At 43.6% G+C, this 13,289-nt stretch overlaps 1 protein-coding gene across 10 annotated transcripts in view; it reads right to left on the reverse strand.

Moving 5' to 3' along the window:
- Positions 1-13,289, reverse strand: part of Hectd4 (HECT domain E3 ubiquitin protein ligase 4) — a 186,293-nt gene that overhangs the window by 85,751 nt on the left and 87,253 nt on the right. For 6 of the 10 annotated variants that reach the window (XM_075980701.1, XM_075980692.1, XM_075980682.1 and 3 more), the window contains exons 16-25: positions 12,782-12,902; positions 12,137-12,265; positions 10,068-10,192; positions 7,787-7,940; positions 7,260-7,360; positions 5,803-6,001; positions 3,144-3,290; positions 2,047-2,151; positions 1,117-1,280; positions 354-587 (exon numbers count right to left, since the gene is read on the reverse strand). In XM_075980701.1, coding sequence (XP_075836816.1) covers positions 354-587; positions 1,117-1,280; positions 2,047-2,151; positions 3,144-3,290; positions 5,803-6,001; positions 7,260-7,360; positions 7,787-7,940; positions 10,068-10,192; positions 12,137-12,265; positions 12,782-12,902 — 1,479 coding nt within the window. The remainder of the gene's footprint in view (positions 1-353; positions 588-1,116; positions 1,281-2,046; positions 2,152-3,143; positions 3,291-5,802; positions 6,002-7,259; positions 7,361-7,786; positions 7,941-10,067; positions 10,193-12,136; positions 12,266-12,781; positions 12,903-13,289) is intronic. The other 4 variants (XM_075980727.1, XM_075980718.1, XM_075980735.1 and 1 more) reach the window with 3 other exon arrangements.

The following is a 13,289-nucleotide window of genomic DNA, read 5'->3' on the forward strand; positions in this document are numbered from 1 at the left end:
CAGCTAACAGCCCCACCATTAGACCCTCAGTTTCAACAAGGGTGAAGTGGGGCTGCACACCAATATTGCCAGGGCTGCTTGGCTGTGACTGGAGAGCCACAGAATGAGAGCCACTGGCTGCAATGCTACCTGGTTGGCTCACTAAATACTCAGCTCCTGTCCACCACTAAACAAAAGGTTTTTACATAACTGAACTAATTTTTTTTATGGTGTCAGGGCTCAAACCCAGAGACTTATGCATGATAGGAAAGCACTCTTCCACTGAGCTAACACCAAGCCCAAGTAAACTTAAAGTTCAAGGTTCACTAGCTAGACATAAAATGAAACATGGTCTCCCCATGATCTGAACATACTTTATACTTGGTCTAAACTGAGGTCGTGCACGCCCAGAAATTTCCCTGAGCTTTATCATGATTCCTGGAGGCAGCCTGATCCGAGGCAGGTCAAAGTAGTTCCCAACAGGAGGCACAAGGACGTCTGAAGGGTAGGTAAATTCTCTGTCTTCTTCTATGGTCAGAGGCAGTGGAGAGGGACTCGGAGTAAGGGCAGGGGAGATAACACCATTGGCCTCCACCTGCCATTGGCACCTGGAAAGAGAGAAATGAGGCTCTTCACTCCTTCTTAACAAAGATTACTAGAAAGCCATTTGAGTGGTTGTAGCTACATCAGATACAAGAAAGCTCATATGATGTGTTCAGTAAGTATTCAGCAAACCTTCTCCAAAGGCTACTGAGCACTTTGTGGAAGCTACCTCCTCTTTTTCCCTGGGAATCTACATCCTTTCCAACATATACTTAAGAAACCCTGGGGCTTCATAGTAAAAGCTGAAAGCATCACACGGTTACAACCCCCCATTATGTCTAATTTACTCATCATACATCTACCCTATCTGTACAGTCTTTGAGCTGGAGAAAAATTCATGCAGTTCCAAGAAAAGTTAGCAAAGTAAGACTGAGAAGGCAGGAGGTGTCATTTTTATCCCATTCCTCAGATACTAAGACACCAATGAAAGGGTCAGGTAGTGGCACATTTAACTGAGAAATGCACTGAGTGCTGTTTACCAGATGAAGTCTACCGTTTGTGGGCAAAAGTTTCTCCATGCAGACTTTCTGTTACCTTTGTAAAAGTTTGGAACGCAATAGTTCCTGACAGGCTTCCTCTTCTTTGGTAATTTCTGGTCCGTTGTACAGGATTCTTAACATGGAACAAGCTAAAACAGACAGACCTAAGGCCAGGTCTACCAGGAAGGGCAAGCCTCCCGAGACATCCTCCGAGGACTCCTACAATGCACACAGGGGCAAACCACATGCACAGTCAGTGGACACTAGCAGAGCACTGCAAGCTGAACTGCACCACACTGGACCATCCCCACTGGGTTTCACAGAGCAGCACTGAGTACAGTACCCAACATCAGAAACAAAGGCTGGCACTGGAATGACCATTGAATGAGGTCTCAACACAGTTCTGAGGAGTGAACTTCACCTTGGAAACAAGCACAAACCACGTGCAAAAAGCTAGAATGCTTTATTAGGTTATGCCTAGTCAAAGAAGAGTTATTCTGTCACTGAGTGCACTGAGGTTACAGGGAAACACCTGCATATCTCCTGGGTAGTAGTCCTTTTTGCCTGATAAACAGAGGACAGAAACCCCTGTCTCATAGGGTTCACATGCTAGCTGGCAGCTCGGCCTGAAAGGCGGAGGCTCTGTGCTGGGTCAAGTTCTAATAACCTCCAAGTCTATAGTATAACCCAAGGGGGAAGTCCAATTGCTTATGCCAACTGAGTGTTCAGCTGCCTTTGCCCTGTGGGAACATGCTAGAGCCAGGTCACCTCTTCAGGCCTCAAAGAACCCTAGCCACAGGTTTCTGTGCTGCTGAACTGACTTTAGGTCCCATCCCCTTTAATTCCACAGAACGACCACTCACTCCTACTAGGTTCCTATTTGTTGATGAGGAGACAAATGAAAGAGTGGTTCATATTTTGCCCTGTTTTCAGGGCAAATATGATCTATGTCACCAAGGCACACAGGACAGATTAGGTTCAGTACCTGAGCGCGAACTGTGCAAGCAAAGCCCCACATGGCTTTGTCAGGAGTGTTGTGCTCACGGCCACTTCTCATCTCAAAGGAGAAGGTGACTGTATCGCCTTCAACCTTAAGATTTAAGGGGGAAAATGAACTTTAAGAAAGACAAATAATTTTCAAGAGAGCGATGTATTTCAGAGATTGATTTTTTTGAAAAAAAAATTTTTTTGATATACAGTCTTATTCTGAATTCATGATCCTCCTGTCTCATCCTCTAGAGTATTGGATCACAGGAGTTTTCCACCAAATCTCTGCCTTAGAGATTTACTTTATTTTATTAATTCTTTTTTTTTTTTTTAAAGATAGGGTCTCTCTATGCAGCTTTGGCTAGCTGGAACTCACTATGTAGACCAGGCTGGCCTCAAACTCACTGAGATCCACTTGTGCTCTGTTCTCTCCCCTCATTTCTTCTGAACCTAACTTGCGCCAAGGAGGAGGCAAAGAGTAGATCAAGATTTAGCTCACCCAGACATCTGGGCAGACCATTGTCACTGGCTAATTAAAGTGTGCAATGCGCTAATTGTGTGTGCAGCATACAAGCTCAGGAAACATGCTAAGCATATTTAGGGTCAGTGGGCTTCTGATCCCTATTTGTGCTCTGGGCACACACTAGTGAGTAGCTCAAAGGCCCAGATTATAAAGCGTAACCCTATTCATAGCAGTTTGAGAACAGATTGTTACTTTTCTTCAAAGGACAAATTCATTTGAAAACATTAAGTCAAAAGTTTTAAATTGCAGCATAGTGTGGTCCTTGTCCACAGCAGGACCCTGGGAAGGACTAGCAGCCGAACCCCCAAGGGAAGGTAGCTACGATAGCTGCTGACCACAAAGAACCCTGTGGATGAATTCAATCTCTAGCACAGACAAGGGTCTGATGTTCTGAAAGCAAAAGGAGGATAATTCTGAAGAGAAATGGGAAAGTCGTAGGTCTAACAACCTGGAACCACCCTAACTAACTAAAGTCCCCATGGCAAAAGCTTTCTGGGGTTACAGTTAGTCCGTGGCCCATGAAGTATGGTCACCTTTCTTTTCTAGAAAGAGGTTGTGACTTGATACCATACCTTCACCAAGTCCTTCGGCCAACCAGTTCCTAAGACACTACGGCTGCCATATCCCAGAGTGTTGCCTCCATACTCAGCAACCTTCCTACTGTTTGTGTTAGGCCCCGCGTATATCACCAACTTCAAAACAGAAAATAGACTGTTAGACTGTAAAAGAAAAACAAAAACAACATCTACAAATAAAGAGGCTGCAAAAAATATTTGTAAAAAAACATATACATAACCAGAAAATGGTGTCATTATAACATAACTAATAGATCTTCATATTTAAGGTCTAACTGGTACAAGTTTGGAAGCAATCAGCTATTGGTGTTTATAATACAGCCAAAGAAAAATAATGACTAAAATTATTAATAGGCATATTTTTTTTCTTTCTTTCCTTTTTCTTTTTTCCTTTCTCCATGACAGGGTTTCTCTGTGTAACCCTGGCTATCCTGGAACTCATTCTGTAGATCAGGCTCACCTCAAACTTAGAGATAGATCCACCTGCCTCTGCCTCCCGAGAGCTGGGATTGAAGGCGTGCACCACCACCACCGGCAACAGGTATATTTCTTATGTTTTCAAATCTCTATTATTACAGGGACATGAAGGCTTAAATAGCTATGCCTGGCTATTGTGCATTTCTTTTTTTTTTAATTTATTTATTTATTATGTATACAATATTCTGTCTGTGTATATGCCTGCAGGCCAGAAGAGGGCACCAGACCCCATTACAGATGGTTGTGAGCCACCACGTGGTTGCTAGGAATTGAACTCAGGACCTCTGGAAGAGCAGGCAATGCTCTTAACCTCTGAGCCATCTCTCCAGCCCCCTGTGCATTTCTTAAACAGCTATTTTCATCAGAGTTATCTGAACTCATTAACAAAAGGTACAGTCTGGCCCCTGAAGTTCTCCCCAAAATTAATAAAGTGAGCTAATATAGGTAGGTTCTAATACCTAATACAAAATAAAAGCACCCCCCCAAATCAATCAATAAATAAGGATTAAAAAAATGCAACAAAGTGAAAACAAGCCACACATTCTTGGAATGTTGCTTAATGGCATAAAAAGAAATGACAAAGTATGGGTCAGGAAGGTGGTTGCTGCTTGTAGGGACAATTTTCATCTGTTAATACTACTCTCCTATCACCCATTTACATCCAGTTGGCTGATGCTCTTTCTATCTTCATGATATATGTACATGGGGCATGAGTGCCTCAGCCCGTGTGAGAAGATGAGAGGACAACTTTGTGAAGTTAGTTCCCCCCTTCTACTTGTGAGTGGGTTTTAGGTATCTATATGAGGTCATTAGGCTTCTGCTACATGAGCCTTATCTACTGAGCCCTCTGGCCATCACTGGATGCTTTTCTAATATAAAAGAAAGAAAGCAACAGCTCACTTGACATTCAAGTATGTGCAGAGGAAAGAACACTCTGGCTTCCATAACTACCAAGTCCAAGGGCTACAGTGCACTCTGTCATACCTGGTAGCTAAGCTCGGATGTGAAAGCTGCATCTTTAACACTAGATGGATGTTGTTAGCTAGTGAGCTCTTATCTTTTAGACCACTTGCTGACAGCACCCAGGGACCACAGGGAGAGAAAATATGTTTGTCTACATAGTAAGCCTCCTTGTGAATCATAATTCTAATATACAGGGCAGGCACTAGTTAGTTTACACTGGAAGATGCAAATTATCATTTTTAAAGGAAAAACAAAATGATACCAACTAAAGTGGTAACTTCTGTTTGCACATGAGGCACTGCAGGTACAACACTTGAACTGAGGAGACAAGCAGGCTGGAGCCAGGCTCCACAAAGCATCTTAGCTGCAGGCAAAGGCGAGTTTTGAGGACACTTTTTCAACTCTTCCATACATCTATGATTCTTGACTCTCCTAAAAATCTAATGGGGAAGAGGATTTCACATCTCTTGGTCATGTGTCTCACCTTCTCAAGGCAGATGTGGCTAAGTTCTTTACCTTTACCGTAAAAGCCTCCTGAGATGGGATTAAGATCAGTTGCCCTTACCGTTCACAAAGGGCAGAGATGACATGTAGCTGACCAATGACATGAAGACGGCAAATGCAGTGCTACTCTGTGCTCTTTCACTAGTCTTTCCTCATGAATCCAATGTGGTTGTTTACAATTCAACATGAACAGATGCAAACCCTGACTTTTCTAAATGGCCATTAAGCCACCAGTTGGGAACTGGTGTAATGGCCACTGCTCTTCCTCAAAATCTGTAGGCGCCTGAGACAATGACAAAGAAGAAAACACAAACCAGACTAAAGCACATCTGAACCTTCTAAAAGCCACCTTCTTCCATAGGACACATGAGAAGCCCCAAGAACTGAACAGGGAGATCTTTTCAGATGAACAGTCATCACACATCTACATGACTTCCAAGACGGAAGGTAGGAGGCAGCAGAGTCACAGGAAGTCCTCTGTCCAAGCTCATGGACACTTACAAAGACAGTGTCTACATGCCCTAACAGTCCTGCTCTCAGACACAAAGCTGTGGCTCTTCAAATCCCTCAGTCACTATATTCCAAAGCACTAGCTGAGGGTAGTCTCCTGAGAGAGACCTATAGGCAGAAATTAGTCAAGAATGGCAGCCAGTGCAAAGGAAAATAAGAAGCAGCTAAGTTGAGGCAGCAGTGACAACCCATTCCTGCTTACTTTGTCATAGTCGTATTGCGACGAGCATCTGCTATCAAATCGTAGATACAGGCAGCGAGCTCCTGGGATATGAACAGTCTCTTTAAATTTATAGTTATCTCTGACAGGGTGTACTGTTTCCACAGTCTTCCCAGCAGCCCATGGGGCAGGGATCTTTAAGCCAGTGAGAAAGCCTGGCTCTTCCTTTTCTTCTAACATTCTAAAACCAGAGAAAGAGAAAGTTGTATAGCTTAACAAGGAAACAAAACAAAAACAAGCATAAAGTGCAGAACACAGGTTAAGAAACTGTTTAAGTTTCCCAGAGCACACAGTATGACAAACACCCTACCATGTAAGTACTGAGCAGCAATGGAAAGCATTTGAGAATGCTCTATACTCATGTCTTTATCTTCTTGTTGGCAGGCAATATATTACTTCTCACACATAAGCTTAGAGCATTGCACATGCATTCAGGAAAAGACCTTTGATAATTCTCCTTAGAAGTCCTGGGGGTGGGGCTGAAGACAGTCACTTTCCCAACCCCACAGTCTCAGTGCTCAGAAACTGTGGCAACCCCACAAGTCTCCAGATGCTTTCCCTTGCAGTTTTACTCAGAAAAGGTACCTGTGAAACCCCCTTGTCCATTCTCATCCAACCTGCAAGAACTCCATGCACAAGAACTCCTCCTTGCTTGAGGCAATCCAACACAAACTTAAACTCTGAACTTGGCTGCATGAAGTCACTTCCTTTGCTTCAGCTTCACCACAGAGCTGGGCTGATGCCAGTCACTCAATGCTAAGGAAAAAAGTTAGGCCCAGCATTGAGGAGGCACAACCTGGAGAGTCAGGCGTTCAAAGACAGCCTGAGCTACATTGAGTGTTTAGCCAGCCTGGGACACTGGAGAATGTCTCAAAAAAGACAGAAAGGGTTGGGAGGGAGAGACGGAAAGAAAACAGCCAACCACACAGGGAAGCTTCCGCCTTATAGTCCCAACTCCGTGATTATAGAGATGGGAGGACCATTTGAACCTCTGCCCCTTTAAAAACAAACCAAGCATGGTGCACACACCTTCAAATCCAGCACTCAGGAGACAGAAGCAGGTAGAACTCTGAGTGTGAAATCAAAGTGAGTTTCAGGCCACCCAAGACTATATAATAACACCCTGTCTAATAACAAAACAACAATAAAACCACATACCAAAAAATAATAACAATATAAATAAATAAATCTGCCAAATTCAATGTTTCTTGCATGTTTACTACTATGAGAGTTTCAATTCAATCTTAAATGTTCCCCTTCTCATAAGGGAATATAGTCTAACTTGTCCCTATAAATTGAAAACAATTCTATAGCTACCTGTGAAATTCTGGCCCCAAGGTATTTTCTTTTCCAGTTAAATAATCCTAGCTAAAAGTAACTGTTGCAAAAGAAGTACAAGGCTTTCACCAGAAGAAAGTAAAGGAGCGTGTGCACGTTACCTCTCCTCAGGGAACAGCCTGCACTTCTGGTCTGAGGTGCCACACGGGGAACAGCGCACCTCAGCAAAAACCGGACACTGGGTTTTAAGCAGCAAGGCCGTCTGAAACACAAAACCATCTGATGTCTTAACTGGGGTGGCTCCCGACATAGACTTACAAGTCACACTTGCAGCCTTACAGTCCTAGTTGCCCTCCTTCTCTTGGAAGCACCCATTAGTAAGGAAACACACACACTTGCATACACACACACACCTTGCGTGTACTTTACTCTCAGCCAGTTGAGGACTCAGAACACTAGATGTGAAGCAGGCTGTCCAATTCTGCACATTAGTACCTCTATACAATTGGTCAACACCCAACACTTGCTAGACCAGAGCTAGTTATTAAGTCACACAAACAAATAAAATCTGTCCCATAACACGCTTGTTTGTTGTTTAGGACTTGGAGGTTTTCTTGGCAAAAACTGGCTGCAGTGTTATCATGTCTTCTGTGGCAAGTGAGGTGTGCAGAGAGCAGGTCAGGCCCACCTGGCTGGTGTAGAGCACAAGCTGCACCAACTGCGGCATCAGGGCATCGGCCATGGTCAAGGTCTGCAAATTGGGGTGCATCAGGGAGGTCAGCAACACTGGGAGAAGGTGACCAAGCATAGTGGCCTTGGTAACTTGCTCCAAGCCTTTTAACCTACAAGTCCAGGAAAAAAAACACAGCTTAAGCAATTTCATACATGGAGAGCAACCACCAAATTCCATGTCTAAGAACTCCCTCAAACATACCTCTTTAAACCCATCAATTCCATTCATTTCTCAAACCCCTACCGCTTTTCAGTCCAGGTCATACAGCTCTGGGCCCCCACAGTACTTCATTAACAGATCCTGAAATGCTGTGACTCTAAGCACTCAGTGCTGCCCTTCCAGGTCTCTGGCCTCTGGTCTGCAGGTTCTCTACTATGCTGAGACTGAAAGGAGGGATGGAGGGCTACAAAGTGAATTTACCAGCTCACAGTCCAAGACCTCCACCTGGGGAGTAGCAATTGAGGCTCATGTGCATTTTAGAAGCAGGCAAAAAAATTGTTTTAATAATTGTAATGGTGGCAAAATATACCTAACACCTAACATATAACTTATTATCCTGATCATTTTGAAGCATACGTTTCCGGGTTAGAATGTTCAACCATTACCACTGCCTATCACTCTAATTCTATCCTACAAACCCAAACCCTATACCTGTTTGGGAAGAACTCTCCTCCTCCAGCCCTAGTAACTACCACTCAACTTCCTTCACGTATGGTTTTGGCTACTAACTAGGCAAATTTAAAATCTGTCTTTAAAGTCACTCTCTTAGTATCTCATTTCCCTGCTAGAAGGATCAAAGCCTGCCCATCTCTCTAAGAAAGAAGGAACCCATGAGTCCTCCAAGGTTACTGAGGTTTTGGAGTTGAAAGGAGAAGTGGGTGCCCCATTTCAGCATTCCCCATTACATTCCGCCTATGCTGCAAGTGGAGATCAAATGTCTTCATAAGCCTTGGTGCAAAGCCTACCTGGGTTATAGTGTTCTCAGCCTAAATTCCCATCTACCATCTTTAAATGAGCAACAACCAATGTATGGGAGAGACACAGTGAAGCAAAGACCACTGCAAGGTCACATTAGGTCACTATATCATAAAAATACAGTGTGTAACTCATTTTGAAAAGCAAGCATGGAAGAGATTTTGTGAGGGGCTCATATCTGGAGAAGTCAAAGACAGGAGGTCTGTTGGAGGGAGGGGCCGCTTGTTCTTCCTAGCCGCCCTGCTAGCTTTCACCCAAAATAATCACACAGAAAACTATTAATTAAATTGCTGCTTGGCCCATTAGCTCTAGCTCCTTATTGGCTAATTCTTACATCTTAATTTAACCCATTTCTAGTAATCTGTGTATCTCCATGTGGCAGTGGCATACTGGCAAAGATTCGGCATGTCTTACTCTGGCGACTCCATGGTATCTCTACCTGCTTCCTCTTCCAGCATTCTGTTTAGTTTTCCCTGCATAGCTCTGTTCCCCTATAGCTCTGCTATAGGACCAAAGCAGTTTCTTTATTAACCAATGAAAGCAACACATAGTCAGAAGGACCTCGTACACCAGTGATCCGAGGCACTGTGTCAGTGACACTTGTGCAACACAGAGTTATCTGTACCACTATGTCACTTTACCCCAAAGGAACCATGCACAACACTGATTAAAAGAAAATTTGATTGGGAGGCAGAGGCAGGAGGATCTCTGTGAGTTCGAGACCAGCCTGGTCTACAAGAGCTAGTTCCAGGACAGGCTCCAAAACCACAGAGAAACCCTGTCTCGAAAAACCAAAAAAAAAAAAAAAAAAAAAAAAAAGAAAATTTGAGCTGGATATGGTAGTGCACATCTTTGATCCCACCACTTCAGAAGATCTCTGTTAGCTCAAATCTGGTCTTATCCAGACCAAATATATAGTGAGTTCCAGAATAGTCAGGGTTATGTAGAGAGACCCTATCTCAGAAATGAATGAATGAATGAGTAAGTAAATAAAATAAAAGGAAGAAAAAGAGTAAGAAGAAAAGAAAAGCAAGCAAGGCCAACTTGAGGGCAATGGCAGTATTGGAGGCCAGGCTACCCAACAAACCTTGCCAACATTAGGTCACAGTGCAAGCGTAGGTTCAGTCTCACCTAAAAGCATATTAAAATGTATGAGTACCCTTGGTGTTACAGCACCATTTCAGCCTTTCTCACATGCATGTTTGTATACTTTCTAAAAAGTCTCATTTGATAAGCTGCAGCTGGTAATCCCCATGCTCACCTTTGCTCTCGGTCAGCTATGTCACTGTTGATGAGGGCAGTGGTGACCTGCTGCAGCATTTCCAGTACTTCATCACATCCAGTCAAGATCTGGGTGGCAAGAGCCAAAATACTGGCTTTTAACTCCTAGGTAGAAAAGACCATGAGGTTAGTTTTCAGCATTGTGATGAATAATGCACGCTCACAATGACAACATGACATGATGTGTTTATTCAACAACACATTTCCAGATGAAATGATGTGGCCAGAAGCCCAATGCAGTGAGCTCCTCTTGGGTGGCAGGTAGGAATTTGACTTGGGAGGCCAGAATCTGGAGTGCAGCTAGAAATATGCAGTATTTCACAGGGAAGGCACTGTGTATCTAGCAGCAAGGCCTAGCTCCCGTCCCATTCAGCACAAGAGCGCTCCTGGAGGCCCAGACACTGTCCGGGTGGAGGACTGCCTTGGGTGGTATGAGCACAGCTAAAGAGAAAAACACAACAGTAAAAAGCACATGTACAGGCAGTGAGTAAAATGAGACAAACCACAGCATGCTGAAACAGAACAAGTGGCCTTGTCCTAAAGTCTTGGCCCAGCACATTTAAAATGCAGCACATTGAAAAGCCCAGTTAAAGCAGTAGCAATGGGCTACTGAACATGAAAGAACAGGACAGACTGTCTGGGAATGCAAACTGTTAAGAAATATAAGGCAAGAGCACAGAACAGTTCAGTTCGCAGCTAGTTTCTCATTTAAAAAAAAAAAGAGAGAGAACTAACTCTACATGGCATCTGTGCCTTGTTTCTACTTGGAGGTGCTACACCACCTAGCTCATTCTGCTCTTGACAAGAGTCTTTCTACATCTCTGTGCTATTTAATTAAGAATTTATAAAATTCACTGGGCAGTGGTGGCGCACGCCTTTAATCCCAGCACTCGGGAGGCAGGGGCAGGCAGATCCCTGTGAGTTTGAGGCCAACCTGGTGTTAAGTGAGTTCCAGGACAGCCAGAGCTGTTACACAGAGAAACCCTGTCTCCAGGGTGGGGGGGGAAGTTTTTTGTTTTGTTTTCTTTTAAGTAAGAGTCTCAGCATGTAATGTAGTCCTGGTAGGTCTGGAACTCACTGAAAGCTGGGCCTCAAACTGAAAAAGATCCACCTGGCTTTGCCTCTTGAAAGCTGGGATTGAAGGCATGTGCCACCATGCACAGCTCCAATTTTTTTTATTTATGTGTATGTATGTGAGTTTATGGGTACCACATGTGTGCAGGTACCTATGGAGGCCACAAGAGGGAATTAGAATGTTATGAACTGCCACGTGGGAAAGCAGGAACAAGACTGATTCCCTCAGGCTTGCAGCAAGCACTTTACCTGCTGAGCCGTTTCACTTAGTACTGAGGCAGGATCTCACACTGTGGTTCAGGCTAGCCTAGAATACACTACGTAGCCCAGGCTGACCTTTGATTTTCCACAATCCTTATGGCTCAGCCTCTAAAGTTCTGAGATTTTGGGTGTGTGCCAACCGATCAAACTCTCAAAAATGAAATTTTCAACAGCAATGCAAAAAGGGCCCTGACTGTCTATCAGAACGACAACAACCACTGCTATAAAAACATCTGTGCACTGCCTATTATCATATGCAAACAAAAGGCTGAGTTTACAAAGATGCTCATTTAAAAACAGTAACAGAAAACTAAATGGACTATATGGTTAGAAACTAGTCAAAGATCAAAATTTATCATCTTAAGTTATTTAAACAAAAAGGATATAAAACCATGCAAATATTGGAAGTGGTTAGAATGTAATGCTCTCAAACTGACTTTGAAGTGTAGTGAGATCATTTGTGGGTCAAAATTTAACAATTCTTACAAAACAAAAATAAACAAAGGCACAAAGAGACCACCCAGAGCAAATGAATAACACATTATGAGAGTGTCACAAACATGGGGTAAGCACTGGGCAATGACAGAGAGACCTATGAAATGAGTGACTGAAGCCCTCCCACAGCAATATCAACAACACTGTGAATCTGACATCTTCTACACAGAAATTCAGCAACTGTGGAGGAAGCATCATTGAAATAGAGCTTGTGTTTACCTGTACCTTCAATGTCTCTCCCTGCAAGGAGCTGTCACTGTCATCGTTCTCATCAGGTTTAATCAAAATAGTGTTACTGAGAAGGTGATTCTGAACTGCCATCAGATAGCGCAGGCAGGAAGATGCAGCCTTTAATACAAATAAGGACATTAAGTGACCTCCCTGAGACTCAAAGGCTCGTTTACCCTCACGTTTTTAAAAGATCTCCACAAGAGAAACAAAAAGAGGAAGCACATAGATAAGAGAACACAATTTTCCAAGGAAACTACAGGCACGAGGCTTTCACTGTAGGCCTGACACACTTACTAGCCTTCTTGCCTTCAACCATGTGGCCCTTAACACTCTCCCCTGCCTCTCACTCACGTCTCTACAGCAGACTCCACCCAAACCCTTCAGGAACTTACTGGTTCCAAGCAGCCTCTGAAATGCACTGAGTTAGGAAACAGGACTAAATTAACAGAGGAAACTCTCCCACATAAGACAGAACTCCAAATGTAGTAAATGATAAGGCATCTCAGGAAGCAGCGCCTCTGTCTGTCTTTTCTCCCTTTCTTGGGAAAGTGCTCTTAGGGATTTGCCCATGTGCACATTTCCCAGGTAAGCTCGGTCCACCTACAGACTCTCCTGAGAGGAGACAACACTTACAGGTACAGTTGAAAGGAGCTTCTGAAAATCATCTTTGGAGACGGTTTGGCACTTGGTGATTAGGATACAGGACTCTCGCACAACAATCTTCAGGATATAGTGTAAGAGCTCATCATTGAGTCTTTAAAACAAGGAACAAATAGCACACTTGGTAAGAGATAATGAGGCAGCTAATTCACTCTGCCATAAAGTCATCAAACCAACGGGACACACCACAAAGCAAATTTATTTTCACAAAATGCTGCCCTACCTCCTAATTCAAGTATTTTAGAAGTAACTATAAAAGAAAAACAAAGTCATCACCTCCTAGCTCCAACATGCAGCTTCTTTTTGGTTTTTTCAAGACAGGGTTTCTCTGTGTAACAGCCCTAAGCTGTCCCAGAACTCACCTTATAGACTAGACTGGCCTCAAACTCAGTGAGATCAACCTGCCTCTGCCTCCCAAGTGCTGGGATTAAAAGCGCACGCCCCCACTGCCCAGCACATGAAGCTTCTTTCACAGAGAGCA

The sequence above is a fragment of the Microtus pennsylvanicus genome, chromosome 1 (assembly GCF_037038515.1).
Source record: "Microtus pennsylvanicus isolate mMicPen1 chromosome 1, mMicPen1.hap1, whole genome shotgun sequence".
In the NCBI taxonomy this organism is placed as follows: Eukaryota; Metazoa; Chordata; class Mammalia; order Rodentia; family Cricetidae; genus Microtus; species Microtus pennsylvanicus.